The following is a 17,682-nucleotide window of genomic DNA, read 5'->3' as shown; positions in this document are numbered from 1 at the left end:
CTAGGAATTTGAAAGAGTAGGGCTATTCAGGTAGTGGAAGTAAGATGAACTAGTTCTCAGATTTCGGCTTGATTGGAAGTATGTTTTCTTGGTGGTTTGTTTTTTGTTATAGGTTGGGGTTTTTTAATTGCTTCAGTTAAAGTTACTTTTACAGTATAACAGAATTATGAAGGAACTTTCACTGAAGAACCTTATTAAGAAGGTTGTTGCTGGCTTCATCCTAACTCCTAGATCACTGTAGCTAAGGGAAATTAGCAGTCACAAAAAGGGCATCTTTTTGGCAACTATATATAGAACGTCCATGCAGTGATTTCATATTTTTCTGTAGAATGGCATTAGCGTGAGTTCATGGTTCTATAAAAGTTTGAGTAACATAAAATTTGTTAACAAAGAATGTTGATTTTTATTTTGATTCCATACTGTAGTTCTTGTACAGATCCTTTCAAAAAGAACACTTAAATATACGTGGATTTAATTTTATTTCCCAGTAATGTTTGCTAATAATAATAAAATAGTAAAGAATAGATGAGTCTGTTTTTACAATGGTAATTTCTTACCAAAAGTGGCAAGATGTATTTCTGTTAATGTTCAGTACTTTTCAGAAAGATGCCATTCTGAAAATAAGCGTGTCATCAAAACAAAGAGAAATACAATCGTAAGAATATTCACCTGCCGTTGTACAAATAAAATTTGGCAGCTCCTTTATTCTTAGACTAGTCCATGTACATACTGAAGAACTTTAGTAGCAACAACAATGTATTTTGTAATGTTCAGTGTTGAGAAGAAGTTTCAGTAAGGTTAGCATGATGTGGCCCATCTATTTGCCAAAGAATATTAAAGCAGATATGCTTGTTTAAAATTGAATAATCACTCAAAATTATTTCCTTTCTATACATTTAAATTATTGTTTTACCTTTAAAGCTAAATTATCCTTTTAAAGAACCACAATATATTTGTATGTCTCCATAGATATAGATGGATGGCATGTTATTTTTCCAAAATGATCTATAAAACTATGAATTATTTTATATAGGTATTAAATATGAAAGTAATTTTATGTGTGAATTGTAGCTACATGACCTGTAAATAAAAGAAGTTTGTTCTGACTTGAATTATTGGTTCAATATTGTAATGTTTTATTTCAGAGAGGTTAAAAAGCAGAAAAAGGCTTAATTGCATATACACTTTCTAACAAGGTCTGTTTACCTTTGTTCTGAAGTGAACAGTGTATATTCAATTATTTTATAAGTAGATCTATTTGTATAATTTTAAATGCATATGAATCTGTTCATACTCATTTTTCACTCATAAATTTAAATCAGGTTTAAGTTAACATATCCAGAGTAGCTATGTCATTATTTAATTCCCCTTAAACCTTTAATTTAGCTTTGGAATAAAAGCCCTTGGGTGAAAAAGGAAATATTTTGGGAGAGAGGAGGGGGGACTATAATACCTGTGCAATTTTTTTGAAATGTTTTATCTCCAGATATGTTTTAAAAAAATCAGGAATTGAAATACAGATGAGGAATGCTAAAGGTTATTTGGTAGACCAACAGTTTGAATGCCTGTAGTTAGTCTTCTGAGTTTACACTGCAGTCATTTAAGTTGCTAAGCATTGTGCTTAGACTCCTTAAACAAGCTTGACTTACAGTCTAACTCTATAGTTTATATTACTGACAATAGTCATCATTTAGGATTAAGGATGTAATTTCAATTTTAAATTTTCTTAGGTTTTTAAAACTTGCTAGTTGTCTGTAATAATGGGGCAGAAAAGTATATACAAACTAGATGTGGCCTAAATTGTACAGTAGAACTGTCTCTGTTTATAAGATTGAATTTTTCTTTTAAATTCACTTATGTGAGGTTAGTAGCTTTTTAAAACTTATTCATGACAGGAACTAAGAATATGTTTTAAGCATTGGGGAGTTAATATTCATAACTGTGTGATTGCAATTCTTACCTGAAAAGTTAGGCTTGCCGCATACCGAACAAGCATCTGTTTTCACTGCGAGGTGGAGATACGGGCTGTTTCTGTGTTCGTTTCTCTCATGATGGGAAAACGCTGGCAGCAGCATGTGCAGGAAAGAATGGCTATCCCATTGTTTGTAAGTTTAAAATATGTTTTGGGTTTTTTTCTTATAACTCATGTAGTGCAAAATTAAAGGGCAAAAATGTATTCTTAAATTGTGGTTTTTTTAGAGGTTTTGTTTTATAATTGTGTTTTGTAAATTGTTCTATGCATTAAAGAGCATTGAGGAAAATGATCTTTCTGTGTTAATAGCACTGGAACTGGCTTTGCACACATGGTAATGTATATACAATGTAATGGTTTGAAATCATAGTATTTCTGCACAGAGATCTAATGGAAATACTAAATCAGTTTGCATAGGGAACATATTTTCTGATAATAAGGTTTTAAGTGAAATCACTTTTTAAGCCCCGCTCTACACGATCTCTTCTGTAAGTTTTTCTCCTAACCTGCCATGAAAGTTAGTTGATAACTGGAATACTGTCATCTCCAGGCAGACCAATGGAGGCTCCTGTCTTTCATGGTCCAGTTCAGCTGGCACTACAAATATTTCTTCTTACTCAGACTTGGGGCTGCTTCTTCACAGTAGCCTCAACTGTATAGTTCTTAAGCCCTGCATAAGAATTTTGAGATTTAGAGATAACAGTATTTTAAGTGTACACAAAATAAATGTTTTAAATGCAAGGAACAGTAAATCTAGATTCCTTTATTACACAGTCCCAGAAAATGACCTCTGTGTTAATCTATTTCAAAGATGGTTGAATAGCTGTTAAAAAAAATAAAATTATAATCCTAATCTGGTTCTAATAATTTAAAGCGACTAGGCTGTTTCTTAAGGGTTAAGGCATTCGTGACATCCATGAACCACTAGATGGAAGTATATACTTGCTGTCCATGCATATCTAGCAACTATTTGATCTTGTTCTCTGAAAATGAGAAGGTAAAGAAGTGAGTCGACTTATGCTAGCAGAATCTCAGCCTAAGATTAGACTAAACTTTGCACTAATAATTTGCATATAACTGATTGTAAATACTTACAAAATTTTTATTTTTCTATTTAAACTTCACTAGTGTATGAAATTCCTTCTGGACAGTTCCTGAGAGAATTTTATGGTCACCTTAACATAGTGTATGATCTTTGTTGGTCAAAAGACAATCAATACCTTCTTACTGCATCCTCTGATGGCACTGTCAGGTCAGTATGATGAAGATGTTCTGGCAGATAGTGACAGAAGCACAAAAGAAAGTGGGTCCAGTTTCATGTCTTGCTCCAAACAGTGCTAAAATGTTTTGAATAAAGATGTGATTGCAGCATGACTTACTCTGTAATATTCCAAAACTTGTGATGGTTTTAATCACGCAGTATTTACTATACTGGTTTCTAATGTATATGTATTTGAGACCAACATTCTTCCAAAAACTGTGGTGTCTAAATCTACAGTGGAGCTAAAACCCAAAAGTCTTTATATTTCAAGAAGTCACTGAGGCAGCTGAAATATGCTATCCTTGCAGAAATTGCCATATTATGAATGCAGTATTAAGTCTGCAGATTTGAACATGAGGCAGGAAATTGAAAATTTAAGATTCAAGTTGTGTGTATAAATTGGCCACACTGCATATATATGTAACTTTTTTTGGTTTTGGACACTTAGTTAATAATTCAACTTAAATTGCTGTAAATTAGATTTGATAGTATTATTTCCAAGACTGTGAAAATAATTCCAAAAGTCCTCTACAGTTGAAAAACTTACTTCAGTGCAGTGTTAATATTAAAATACTAATCTGTTCAGGGTTTAAAAGCAAAACCCTCAGAACTGTAGAAAAGCATGCAAATATGGCTGTGACACTGCACAATTTTATTACGAGCAACTTCATAGGTTTTCATAAGACTTTTTTTTTTTTTTAGCTCGTCAGATCCCTATCTGTTATTTCTGTTATGCAACTCAGTAATGCTACAGGCAGTTGCATAATTAAAATGCCAGAAGAATTGTTAAATGATATACTGTATGTGCGGAACTGTTTTGCTTTTTTTGCTGCTTGTATGTAGGCATAAAAAGAGTATTTTGAGAGCTTAGCCCATAGTTTGTGTGTTTTGGTGAGGTTTTTTTGGAAGCAGATTAAATAAAGAATTTTTTTTATATTGAAGTAAGTATCAATTTCAGTCATTTATGTTACCTGTAAGAAAGCCCATCTGTTCCTCAATTCTTGAATTTGTGGCACCAAGTTGAAACTGTAGTGGTCTGCCTCCTTTTCTGTGTACTATGCATAGTCACTGCATGAGTTGTTAGTTCCTGTATTTATTGTCTCTTGCCTTAAGCTCCTTAAAAAAATCTCAGTTTAGGCAAGGAGTTTCTTATTTTTCCCTTTCATATTGTGAGTGTTTTGCGATTGAAACGTGGTAGAATTGAAGGATGAGGACCAAAAGGCACCCCATTGCTTTAAAGTCATTATCAGTTTATTAACTGGATTGTCTTTCTGCCTGAGTTCTGAGGCAACTTGAAGAGAAAACTTGGGAACTTAGGCAAATCCTTGTTTTATATAATGTTTTATATATTACTCTTGAGTCTTCCCAAGCTTTAGTCCCACATTATTGGTGAGCAATAAATTAACTTTCACATTGTTAGAGCAAAACCATACTAAAAGATAGTCAGACTCCTTGTGACCTTTGCACGTTAAGTTGCAAGTTAATAGCTATACTCTAAGTGGTTGTAATTTTGTAATGAACTCACCTCAGAGTAAGCTTTGAATTCTTCAGTAGCCACCAGAAGTAGTCACCCCACCTGGAAGGGTGGCACTCAAACAATTAAATTCCATGCTGTAACTGAGCACTCTCTGAAGTGTGCTGCCCACCTGTATTTCATGATCCAGGTACCATTCCGTTCTTTATGGACTCATCTTTGGGGAAGGCTCAATAATAAAATGTATAGTATCAAGCAAAAAAACACTTCCTAAGAAAAATCTGATCTTACAGCTATGGGTAGTGAAGGATAGGAAATAGATGAATAGTAAGAACTGAATTTATGTGAAGAAAACATCCTTGAGATCACAATCACTGTGTGGTAGGTAATTGTTCTTTTAAAACTTTCTGGGATTTTGTTTATATTTAGTGATCCTAAGTGTGCCTTTGTGGATTTTTTTGTTCTTTTTTTTTTTTTTTTTTAAATGAGTGATACCCCAGAAAGTCTTAATAATTTGTTTGTAAGTCCTGAAACTGATCCATTCCATGTAATTCTTTATGTGACTTTTAAAATGTGCAAAATATCCATTAAATGAGTAAGTAGTCATGAATTTACTTTGTAGACAGAGTACTATGTAAAGCAGTAAATGTATCTTAACTCTTATTAGAAAGTACAGTATTAAAGGATTAAATATAGGTGGAACAAATTGGTGGGATAAACAGATGGTATTAAGCATTTGCCTTTAGAACCACTAGCACAAAATACGGCATCCCTTATACCTGTGTCTGTGATTGCTTTATACAGTAGATATCCTAACATCTTTTCTTTTTAGAATGTGGAAAATAGAAATGCAGGCTGCATCTGCAGTGAGAGTTTTCCCTCATCCTTCATTTGTTTACACTGCAAAGTACCACCCAATTGCTGACTCCTTAGTTGTGACAGGATGTTATGACTCTGTGATTAGAATCTGGAATGCAAATGTGGAAGAAATCTATGGGCAACTGCTACAGGAGCTTGGTGGTCACAAAAGTTTCATCAACACCCTTTGTTTTGATGCAGAAGGTATGTACTTCATGTTACTTTTTCAAATAGTCATCTTTTCAGTTGAAGACCAACTTGAGCGTTACTAGCTTACTTTATTTCATAGAGACAATGTGAAATGCTATAATAGAATAGTTTCAGCTGTGTTTGCAATTAATATGTTAGTATGATGCCTATCTGGACTAACAAAAAGGAACACATAGTCCCTGATATAAATTGAGAGTAATCAGAAAAGGTAAGTGTAGAAAGGACAGGCAAACAAATGCGTAGTGATCAGGCAGTAATGACTGGGCATATTTTGGTCATAGTTTAGTTTTTGTTGTCCCTATAACTAGCTATTATTAGTTAGCTACTGTTTTGTACATGTTGCAACAAAAATTAGTAGAACATAAAGCACAGATGCTACTGTTCAGAGGAGACAAATGCATCAGGATGCAGGTGGAAAGCCTAACAGTGTAGAGAAGGAAGCTGGAAAAAAGACAAGTTTGGCTAGAATTCTTCTAGGTGGAAGAATTATGTACTAAGTTAAAAGCAGAAGCAGGAAATCTGAAGCCAGCTTCTACAGAACTCTTAGAACTTTAGAACAGGAGATTGCATGAACAGAACAGTAGCAAAGACAGCTCCACCATATTGCCATTCAAAATTATCAAGTCAATACAAAGATAAAGAAAATGAAGTAGCAGTATTTAGACTGAGAATTTTAATGCTAGACTGAAGAAGTGGGTAGGTGATGAACTTTTCAACATTGACAGAGAATGTGAAAAACTTAAGAGAAAAGGACAGAGATTTGACCATTGTGAGTAATGTTAACTGGTAGGTTAACAGCTGAAAGTGAGTGAGAGATGTACTGACATGCACTAGTGGTGGGTGCGAAGGGTTGAAGATGAGTGAATAAGATACTTGGAAGTGTCTGACGTTTTCTGGTATTAGTGACATTGTTAGTAATGAGGTGGTTCATTTTTGGAGGTATTCATTGGAGTAGGTACTACGAGGAGGAGAGTTGCATTTTTATAAAGAGTAAATACTTGTGCTTAATTTAGGAACAACTGTTGGAAAACAGTATTTGTTCATGTTCAAGATGCTCTCAGTGAATGTATAGGTAAGCATTGGGCTACCGTGTTGTCTTGCCCACATCTGGGCTACATGCTGGCAACTGCTCTATCACCTGAAAACTCCCTCTCAGCAGAGAAAGGGAAGTCAGGGAAAGAAAGGAAACTCGTAGGTTGAAATAAGTTTAAATAGAAACAGATTTAATAAAATAATAAAACTAATACTAAAGCACTATAAAGTACCCAGAGTTATACCCAGCCCATATAGTGGTGGTGAGCTGTGCGCTCCCAGCAGTGAACGCTGGTTGGCAAGCACTGCCAGCAGCACAGCTCGAGTGAAGGGAGAGTAGGCCTTGGGAGGAGCCATTGGGGGTGGCAGCCATTGAAAGAGCGAGCTGTTCCCAGCAGACTCCTGAGTTTATGTTGAGCATGATGTTTATGGTATGGAATACTTCTGTTGGCCAGCCTGGGTCAGCTGCCTTGGCCTCTGTTCCTCCTAGTTTTAGCACCTGGCTATCTCAAGACTGCTAGAGGCCTTGATCACTGTGGAAACCTGCACACCGTGGCTGACCATGAAATAAAGTGTCTTATCAACTTTGTTCTCACAGCAACAGGTGCTGCAGTCGTCTTGGAAATGCAGCTTTCTTGAACAGAAAGCTGTTTTTATGATTCTATCCCAACAAAACCAGGATGCATGTGAAGTTCATTGAGTTATAAATGTTAATTTTTTGCTGGTTCTAGAATATGAGTAAAAATGAAAAAAAACTTGAAAGAATATTCAGCATTCCAGTATCTGACTTATGTGCTGAATCCAGATTTATAGTATCAACTTATGTCATGCAGTATGAGCAAAATATATTTGCAATGAATATACCATAGCAAATGAGAGGATAGAATTGGTGTTTGCCTGTTCACAAAAATAATAGGAAAAAAAGTTGTTTGTTGTTAGTACATCCTTTTCTGTGTTTCTTCTTTTGTGTGGTATTGTACTTAGAAGACTTTATTATTTCACAGGCCTCCACATGTTCTCAGGAGATAGTTCAGGACTGATAATAGTTTGGGATACATCTGTCAAAGGAAGTTCTCAACACCTGTTTCAACACTGGAGGATTAATAAGGTATACAGGTTTCTTAAATTAGCACTGTGATTTTTATGTGAACTGTTCCAAATCTAGTGATTTGATTTGAATTTAGATTTTTTTTATACATGAACTTTTGTTTAACAGAAAAGGTGTATTTTCATTAAATAATGGTACAAAAGAGCCAATGGAACATGCTATGATTCACTGACTTAAATGTTTTGAATTGTTTTGCAACTTCAATTTTTTTTTAAACCACAAGAATTTTCATGTTTTATATAATAGCATTGTATTAACAGATAAATGCTATACATTAAGTTAGTTCTCTAGAGACGACAATATAACAGACCACAAGCTTTACAAATCACCTCTGTTCATACTTTAGAGGCCTAATGTTCAGTCAGCATTTCTGTCATCAACTATAGAGTCAAAACAGAATCTTGTGGCTGTGAAAAGTTGATTGCCTAGGATGTAATGCCTTACTATAGGCAAAAACTTTTTTCTTAATCAACAGAATGAAGTGGGCAGAAAAAGTAATGCAAGAGAAAAATTAATAACAATGTGTAAAAACATGAATTTTAAAACACAAAGTTGTTTTTTTTTTTACTTTATTTATCTTTTTTCTGTAGGAAATAGAAGAACATGATATTAAAGGAACACCAATAAATCATTTGGAGGTCCATCCAAATGGAAGGCGTTTATTAATTCACACCAAAGATAGTACCCTGAGAATCATGGATCTCAGGATGTAAGTAGATTTTTGGTGACAAGTGTGTATTTCCTTTTTGTTTCAAAATTTACTTGGGGAAATAAAGTGCCATAAAACTATTAAACGTATAGTTGTGGAGAAGAAAGATGTCCTAATAATCAAGGATAGCAATATTAGTGTTAAGAAATGGTTTCAAAACACTGCTGTATTGCAGACCTTTTGTGTGATATTGGGTAAGTCTTTCAGAGTAGAATATCCAAAAATTACTATATTAATTGGGAGCTTAAGGTGGAGTGAAGGACAATACACTAGTCTCCTAAAGATTGAATTCACTTTTAAAAATGCAATCTGGACATGAAAATAACTTCAAAATTACAACATTTGTTTTGTGTGTTATTTTCTCATTGTGAAGACCCTGGGAAGAGTGTTTGATGATAAAATGGATTGAAGATTGTCATCATAAATACTGAAATATGCAGTGATGTATGTATTATGGTATTTTAAGCAGGTGGTGAGATATTTTTAACCTAATTATTGATTATTTTCTCATTTTTTAATAATTGTGAACATGATTCTTTAATATTAAGCTACAATAAAAAACAAAGGGATCACAGAATCACTTGAGTCATTGAGACTAGAGAGTGTCCAGTCCCACGCCAATAATCAAAGTGTGAGAGCGTATTACTCCAGGCTTTGTCCAGTTAGGTTCTGAATATTTCAAAGGATGGGGAGTCTAAACTTCTGTGTGCAACATGTTCTAGTGTTTATTCACCGTCAAAGTAAAAGAAGTTTTTTCTTAATTTTAAATGGAATTTCCTATATTTCAATTTGTGTCCATTCCCTCCTGTTCTTTCACTGGGTGAAACTGAGAAGAGTTTTACTCCTATCAGTTACGCATATTGATAATTGATACGTTGATACACCTGAACATTCTGTTCTGGAAAGTCATGTTAAAAATGTGAACCCTCCTTCTAAATGATTCATCCTTAACTTCATGGGTTCCCTTCCTCGTTTTACCACCAGAAAATCAAAGGTCCCTGCTGTTCTACATGAAATTACCTGGGTGGAATACCTTTATGCTCCCGTAGTGTGAGAAACTACATTCTTTTAGAACATACTTTTGTACATATATGTAGTCTCTCAGAAAATCTCACTGAAATAATATATTGGTTTGGATGTTTGAACTAGCTGAAAACTTTCCAGTCTTATAGTGCACTCTTCATCTTTTACTGTAAATGGTAAATCATAACGACCATGCTAGAAGACTAAACTATCCACTCATTCGAAGCATGAAATTGGCGGAGTAACTGAGGGAACCTGTAGTTTTGAAACACATAGAGTTCTTCTGTCACTACCATTCCAAAAAAGTGCAGAGTTTTCGTTTGAGGGAGGAAAATGGACATGCATATTAATCCCTAAGAAAGGGTTAATATGGTGTGCAATTTCACAATTATTAAGCCAGTTTATCTGTAGGACACACCATCTCCTCCTATCTCCCACACCTTTGGCCATGTATTCCTAGCATTTCCTTTTTATCAGCTCTAGAGATCTTCTGATGCAGGGTAAGTCAGATCAGTGAACTGATCCGACTAAAAATCAGCCTACAAATACAAATGATTAATTTTCATTTTAATCAACTATCTGATCTAACTCATCTGATAGCTGCCCAAACACTAGAGAAGAAATGAGGGAGAGCCTGGGAAAATAAGGGTGGAGAGGACAGCAGCAGGACTGCTGCTTTGACCGCAGCCCACAGTTACATTGGCTTAAGCCTATCAATAAACCACAGGGTCAGATACCCAGCAGTGATAATTTTACACGTCAGCATTAACTGTTCATCCTCTGCATGAGAAAAGAGGGGGTGGAGGTCACAGATCAACACAATTCACTTTGACAGCTAGTTGTTCTTAACTTTCCTCTTTCAACTTGCTTTTTTGATCTTTTTGGATAATGCAGTTGTCCTGTCACTCAGGTATGTGATCAGGGATTTGGTTTTGGTTCAGACATCTCCTTAGGGTTTCATATGCTGGTTAGTTTTACATCTTGCAGAGCTCTTCTACATGACATCTCAGAGATACTATCTTTCTTATTCACACAACTAAAACTCTTATTTGGCCTAATGTAGCCTTGCACTGTGATCTTTAAAGCATCCTTTTCTCTTGCTTGCCAAATAGAATTGTATCTAAGGTATATTTATTCAGAATATTGTTAAAAATAGTTTTCCTGTCATATTAACTGCATTACACTTCTTCCAGCATACCTCCATTGTTTCTGCAGTAACACGTTTTTAAAATTACTGTCTACTTTCTTTGAGGGCTGTTGTGGCCTATTGCCACTCTTCTTGCCTCAAATTCTGCATCATAGTATTACTGCTGTATTAGTCTCCATTTTGACTTTTCATATCTCTTTCCAAGCTGCGCTTCATGTTTGAGATTAGCTTCTTAGAAGCTGGTTTATGCTTCTTTAAATCCTTTTGCAGACTTTCTTTTACTTGATGCCCACAAACTGTTTGACAGTGGTTCATTAGTAAATCATTACTATGCTAACCAGTAGTGTTTCACTGCAAAAAGATTAAGATACCTAAGTAGCACAATAATACTAACAATTATATTAATGTTAATAGTAAATCAATATTGATGTCTGAAACTTGTTGATTCTACTGCTGGCTTTCTAACCAAGGAGATATTAGTGTGAAGAGCTAAAGAGAGCTGCTGGATACGTTTAAGCCCTGCTGGGATGTAATCAAGCTCAAGAAGCGTAATGAAAACTTTTTTGGCAGAGCTTGAAATAATAGTGCCAATTTCCCCATTTCTTGCAAAGCCCAGGATTGAGAAAATGCAAATTACTACATCTATATCCATTCTCTAGATCTGAATATTTCCATTTTCTACTGAAAACAAGGATGTACACTTTAATCTATAATTTCAGGTGCATTATGAAAGCCAGAGAAAAGAAAGGGCAAGCACTGCACTCTGCAAAAGGTGGGTGCTTGGCGTATCTATTTGGGATGTAAGCTGTATTTATTTTTCTGAGGAATAGGGAGGGGGACTGACACATACAAAGTTAGACTGTCTATTCTGAAAGTATTTGCTACATTTGCAAACTATTCTTTATCTTTAGCTTGGCTACAAAGAAATACATAGGTGCCACAAATTACAGAGAAAGGATTCGCAGCACCTTAACACCATGTGGTACATTCCTATTTTCTGGAAGTGAAGATGGAAAGGCTTATGTTTGGAATCCAGAAACAGGTAACTAAGTATTTTACGGTCTTAAGCCGGGTTGTCAAGACTGAAGCGGAAAGGGTTTTGTAAGCTTTATTGAAACACTTTTGATACAGAATAAAACTTCAGTAAGATGTTCGTAAATCCTGAAGTCTTAGCTCCACTTCTTAAATAGTTATTATGAACTCTTAATTTCCTCTAGAGGTTTAATTCTTATAGGCAGAGGTAGCATTTGTAATATCCAGCAGGAATGGAGCAACTTAAGCTCGGCTTTTTGTGTACTGCAATGCTTCACATGTGAATGAGGGTCATGTGCAAATGAATGCACAAAAATGTTTTAAGTCAAATCAGTATTTCTGTTGTGGTTTTTTTGGATTTGTGAATTAGGCTTTTGTTGAGAACCACTTCATGTGTTTCCCAAGGGTGGTCAGAGACTCTGAATATTTTTAGCCTTTGGAATATAGGGTTTGTTTGTAAACTATTCCCCAAACTGAGTAATTTCAAAAAAGCTACCAAAATCTTTCTGGAAAAATGTTAAGCAAATGTAAGATAAAGAGTCTGTCATCTTTGTTGTACAGTGAGGCAAAAGAGACAAAAATAACAGGAGAAGGTAGCAGAATACACTTTTTGGTTTTGATGACATTATGTTCTGTCTCCAATTATGATCTAAATTTCTAAAAAGGAAGAACTAAATACTTTAAAACTGGCAGCTAACCAACAGTTCTGTTTTGAATTTCTTTCCACGTTTCCAACTATACTACCTTACATCTATGCTACTACATAATTTGTCTGAAAAATTAAAAAAAAAAAAAAAAAAAGTAAAAGGAGGGAGAAACTTTTGTTAGTAGTATGTTTTCACCAGGCTTTGACTCTTGCTTACTTACACACTGTGCTTGCATTCATAATGCCATCATCTGAGCACCTAATTTATTTATTTATTTATTTAATGATTTTCTGCTCAACTTTCACTCCTATTGTCAGTATTATATAATTGAAATCCACAACTAAGATAGCTATCTCTGGCAAAATACAAGAACAAACAAATACTGTGGAACACCACCTTTCCAGAACTTGCTTATCAGAACAAGAGAACTCAGCTAACCTGATGCATCCTCTGGGGTTTCCTGCAGCTGTTGCAATAGCAATAACTTTACTGACTTATTGAATAACTTAAAAGCATGCAATATTTTTTGTCTAATGCCAAATATTACTTTTCAGTAAGGAAATGGACTGAAGAATATTTATTTACAGTGGCAGTCACTGCAGTGTAGTAATACAAGCTTTTATCAACTTTTATTTTACTGTATCAAATATGTTTCCATGGTATTAATAAACATATTTCACTTCTGTAGGCGATCAGGTGGCCATATATTCTGAACTCTCTTTCACATCTCCACTTCGTGATGTTGCCTTTCATCCACATGAACACATGGTGTCATTTTGTGCCTTTGGTCAAAACCAACCAATACTTTTATACATTTTTGATTATAAAGGTACAGTACAAATTTTCTTTCTACACACCTGTAAATATTTAATTTTTAGAAGTGATTTGCCAGTATTTATACTTCTTTTGAAGGAAAAAGAAAACAGTCATTCTTTATCCTGGGAGATCTCAAAAGCCAACTGGACATGACCCTGGGCAACCTGTTCTAGGTGGCCCTACTTTGAGCAGGTACTTTGGCCTAGTGTCCTGGTTTTGGCTAGGATAGAATTACTTTTCATCCTGGTAGCTGGTATAGTGCTGTGTTTTTGGATTTGGGATGAAAATAATGTTGATAACATACTGATGTTTTTAGTTGTTGCTAAGCAGTCAAGGACTGTCCAGCTTCTCATGCTCTGGCCGGCCAGCGAGAAGGCACAGCGTGCATGGGAAGCTGGGAGGGGGCACAGCCAGGACAGCTGACCCACACTGGCCAAAGGGGTATGCCATACCATATGACATCGTACTTAGTGTAGAAAACTGGGGCAGTTGGCAGGGGAGGGCAGCTGCTTGGGAACTGGCTGGACATTGGTCAGCAGATGGTGAGCGACTGCGTTGTGCACCATTCGTTTTACCTTTTTTTTTTTTTTTAAAACTTCCTTTTTGTCGTATTAAACTGTCTTCATCTCAACCCACAAATTCTACTTTTTTTCCCCCCTGATTCTCTCTCCCATCCTGCTGGGGAGGGGGGAGTGAGCAAACGGCTGTGTGGTGTTTAGCTGCCTGCCAGGTTAAACCACAACACCTAGCCAGAGGTCCCTTACAACCTCAAGTTTAAATCTCTTACTGTATGTCATCCTGTCTGATTCTTACAGCACTTTATTATATATAGGCCGTGTCATATAAATATTTAAAAGCGCGTTTTCTGTATCAAGGTGGATTATGGAGCCTGAAAATACTATCATTATGAAAATTAATGAATAACTTAATAGAAATCTCATTATTTTGTGCTGGCTATGTTACAAAATACTGTTAATGAGCTGTATAGAGATGAATTAATATGAAAGATTATAGGCTGTTTTAATAAACAGGTGTTAATGGCTGTGGTGTGATTATGTGAGAGAGATGTTTATTCCCAATATTATATTAAAGAAAAGATAGTGATAAATGATGGTGTTGAACTTTTTATATACAAAATACAATTCAGACTGTCCTTTGCAGGCTTTTCTGATGTGTTTTTGTGGTTAGCTTAAGCAGTGTCATTGTTTCAACTAAGGACAAAGTTTCAGTTGTCATGTTGCATCTAGACAGTAGATAATATTAATATGAATTATGCAATAAATTTTGCATATCTCTAACAGATTTTTGTTTGAATTATATTTGCGATGAACATAGATTTATAAAGCTAATCCTGTATTTATACATTTGCTTTCTAAAATAACATATACTAACGAGATTACTCATACCAAATCTCACAGTTCAGGTTATTTGTCTGTTGAACTGGTTGACTTTTACAGGAAAATAAAGTGGAATCACTTTACAATCATTATTCAGTGCTAAATTTCAATCTAGTAAGATATCTGCATTCTAGAGATCAATGGAAAATTTTTGGGGTGAGGGATTTATTTAAAATTTTTTGACTGTTCAGCAGACAGTGAGTCTTTAAAAAGCTAATAGGGTAGTTTAATATATATATGTGTGTGTATTTAGAGATCACACAGATATCACACTGGTAGTTATTTGTATCATCTAACTGCTTAACTAAGTCACTGGTGACAGTAAGATTTTTGCATAGGTTGTGGTCTTTTACACATTGTTACTAACTTTTTGTTCCTTTTTTGGTTAAAAGCACTGGCTTTCAGAAGATAGTCTTACTGTCTTAGTGTTGCAAGAGTTAATCATACAATAATATTCATTTTAGTCACTGACACAGTTTTTAAGGCTCCAACAGTATGTGTTTTACATACACCAATAGTTTTATGAACGGGCAAAACTTTCGTGAAGAATTCTTTTAATCTTTGTTGGCTTCAGACCACAGTACAAAAAATTGCAAACATCAAACTATTTAAATGACAATAAGCACAACTTTCATCAAAAGTATGCTATTCTAGAGCAGGCTATCTCCTAAGAATGCCTCCTGTGCCTGTATATGTCTAGCAACTTCTGAAATTTTACTCAAGTATACTTAGCACACTTGAACTAGGCAGGAAAAAACGTGAAGTGTACCTAGTAAAAGAGCTGACTTGAAGTCAGTGCAAGGTCTGTTAACTTTCTTGTCTTTGAAAAATTCCTTCCTCTTTTTTTCCCCACCTAATATTTCTGCATGGAGAACACTATTGTTTATAAAAAATACAAAAATAAGAGTTCTGTGTGAGAGGTTACTGAATATAGATAACAGAAGGCAGACATTGTGATCAGGAGGAGTTAGGGGGGGAACGGGGTAGTATGGGGAAAATTTCATGTCATTTTCCGTTTTCCCTATAGCATTATTAGTACAGATTCTGATGGTGTTTGACATGGCTGTCAAAATTACATTTTTTTTTTTCTTGTCCCATGGCAACGTAAGGCTTCATCTGACACATTAATATTGGTTATTTCTACAGTTGCGCAACAGGAAGCTGGACTTGTAAAAGATCTCAGTTCATCACTTACCATGGCTGCACCAAGAGGGCCACAGTTCTTCAGTAGTTTTTATGAAACTCCTATACAAAAAAGTTCAGTGACATCTCTGGTAGATCAGTTTGTCAGTGTTGCAAGAGCATCAATGAGAATGCAGAAGGTGAAACAAAAACTGGATTCTGTTACGGTAAGTCGAATTTAATTTCAGAAGTATATAGTCTTCCAAACCAAAGTTCATATTCTGGGACTGGTAGATGTAAGAAAACATATATATGTAGTCTTGGGATCTGTTCTTCAGAAATTAGTACATCTTTCACTGGTATTAATCCACCTCTGAGTAGCTCACCTCTGAGATTAATCACATAAAAATAAGTTATTTTTGTTTATCAAGTATTGATGACAAGGGGTGTTTTTTGTCAATGCCCATTACCGTTCATATGATTTACTCCGTAGATCATTATGGCTGAGCTTTAGAAAATTCTCTCTCCTTTTTTTTTTTTTTTTTTTTTTTAAATCTTTCTATTCACCTTTAGAATTGTATGTGGCATGAGTGGCAGGGGTTTCATAGCTGGGGGGGCTTCAGGGCTGATCTGAGTGGAAGGACATCATGGGCTGTCCTGTGCTGGGCACAGCCATTTCCAGCCAGGTCTGTGAAGGACAGTATGAACCCACTGCACAACTGAAATTGCAACCAAACAGAAGAGCATATGACACCTCTGCGAAACATATTTACGAAAGATCAGTAGCTACTAGGGACAGGAGACACCAGAGCAGAGGAGGAAACGCAAAGGAAAACATGTCAGGAGGCTCAAGTGGAGATACAGGAGGAAGGATGTGAGGAGGCACAAAGGTGATGCAGCAGACACAAGATTATGCACAAATGGAGATACAAGGGGAGATAATGGAGTAGACATGAAGGTAAAGACAGGAGATGAGTCATGCCACACAAAAGAAAATGCAGGAGGAGGTATGCCTCTGAAGGGACTGCAACCCATGGAGGAATCCATGCTGGACAGGTATGATCTCCGAGGGGATTTCAGCCATTGGAGGACCCACACTAAGGTAGTCAAAAGGAGTAAGAAACAAGAAGAGGCAAAAAGGGCCAGCCGCTATGCACTAACCCCACTCTCCTGCGCACCCATCACTTTACCAAAGGGACTGAGTGTAATGTAATGGCAAAAGCAAGGAGACTGGGGACTAGAAAGGAGGGGAGAGAGGTGTCTGAAGCGAAGCTGAGAGAGAGAGAGGAAAAGTGTTTTCTTTCAGTGTGTTTGACTATTTGTCTTGTTTCTCAATACCTGAATCAGTAACTAAAGCGTTTGTAATGGCAATAAATTTAATTAAGTGAAATTCCCCAACTTGAGACAATTTTGCATGCAACAAGAATGAAGAATATTTCTGAGTAGTGCTGTGCGGTTATAATTACTGTTCACAATGACATGAACTGCAATTATTTTTCATTTTTAAGTACTTTTGAGTGCATATAGAGTTGGGTTTTTTTAAGATGTAGTTTTAGGCTTTGTCTGCATTAACAAGTAGGGAAGCACAAAAGAAGCAGATGAGTGGATGAAACCAGTTGTTGCTGAGGATGCTGTAGCTACTCTCATCATGCTTTAGGGGTTTTACTTTGGGTTAGAGCTAGGCTGATTTGCTGTCCTATACATCCCCGTTGGGCTATTTGAAACTATCCAAAACAAAGCTGTCCCACAGTCCTCTGCTTTCTGGACTGTGAGCTCCCAGTGGACCCCTTTATGAAATGCTGCACTGTAGCTCGCATGGACAATGGTAGTATGTTGCTGCTGCCTTTGTAATTACATGTGGCCTCACACGAGGA

The 17,682-nt window shown here is 35.8% G+C and overlaps 1 protein-coding gene across 1 annotated transcript in view; it reads left to right on the top strand.

Moving 5' to 3' along the window:
• The window catches only part of AHI1 (Abelson helper integration site 1), a gene marked incomplete at both ends in the record, with an annotated part of 91,111 nt that overhangs the window by 18,246 nt on the left and 55,183 nt on the right, over window positions 1-17,682 (top strand). Inside the window, 8 exons of the mRNA XM_081998536.1 lie at window positions 1,973-2,105; window positions 3,101-3,224; window positions 5,540-5,769; window positions 7,812-7,915; window positions 8,506-8,624; window positions 11,706-11,836; window positions 13,162-13,302; window positions 15,833-16,035. Coding sequence (XP_081854662.1) covers window positions 1,973-2,105; window positions 3,101-3,224; window positions 5,540-5,769; window positions 7,812-7,915; window positions 8,506-8,624; window positions 11,706-11,836; window positions 13,162-13,302; window positions 15,833-16,035 — 1,185 coding nt within the window. The remainder of the gene's footprint in view (window positions 1-1,972; window positions 2,106-3,100; window positions 3,225-5,539; window positions 5,770-7,811; window positions 7,916-8,505; window positions 8,625-11,705; window positions 11,837-13,161; window positions 13,303-15,832; window positions 16,036-17,682) is intronic.

The sequence above is a fragment of the Phaethon aethereus genome, assembly GCF_964289735.1.
Source record: "Phaethon aethereus genome assembly, chromosome: 3".
In the NCBI taxonomy this organism is placed as follows: domain Eukaryota; kingdom Metazoa; phylum Chordata; class Aves; order Phaethontiformes; family Phaethontidae; genus Phaethon; species Phaethon aethereus.
Note: the sequence above shows the minus strand (reverse complement) of the source record. Positions and strands in the feature narration are given on the sequence as shown.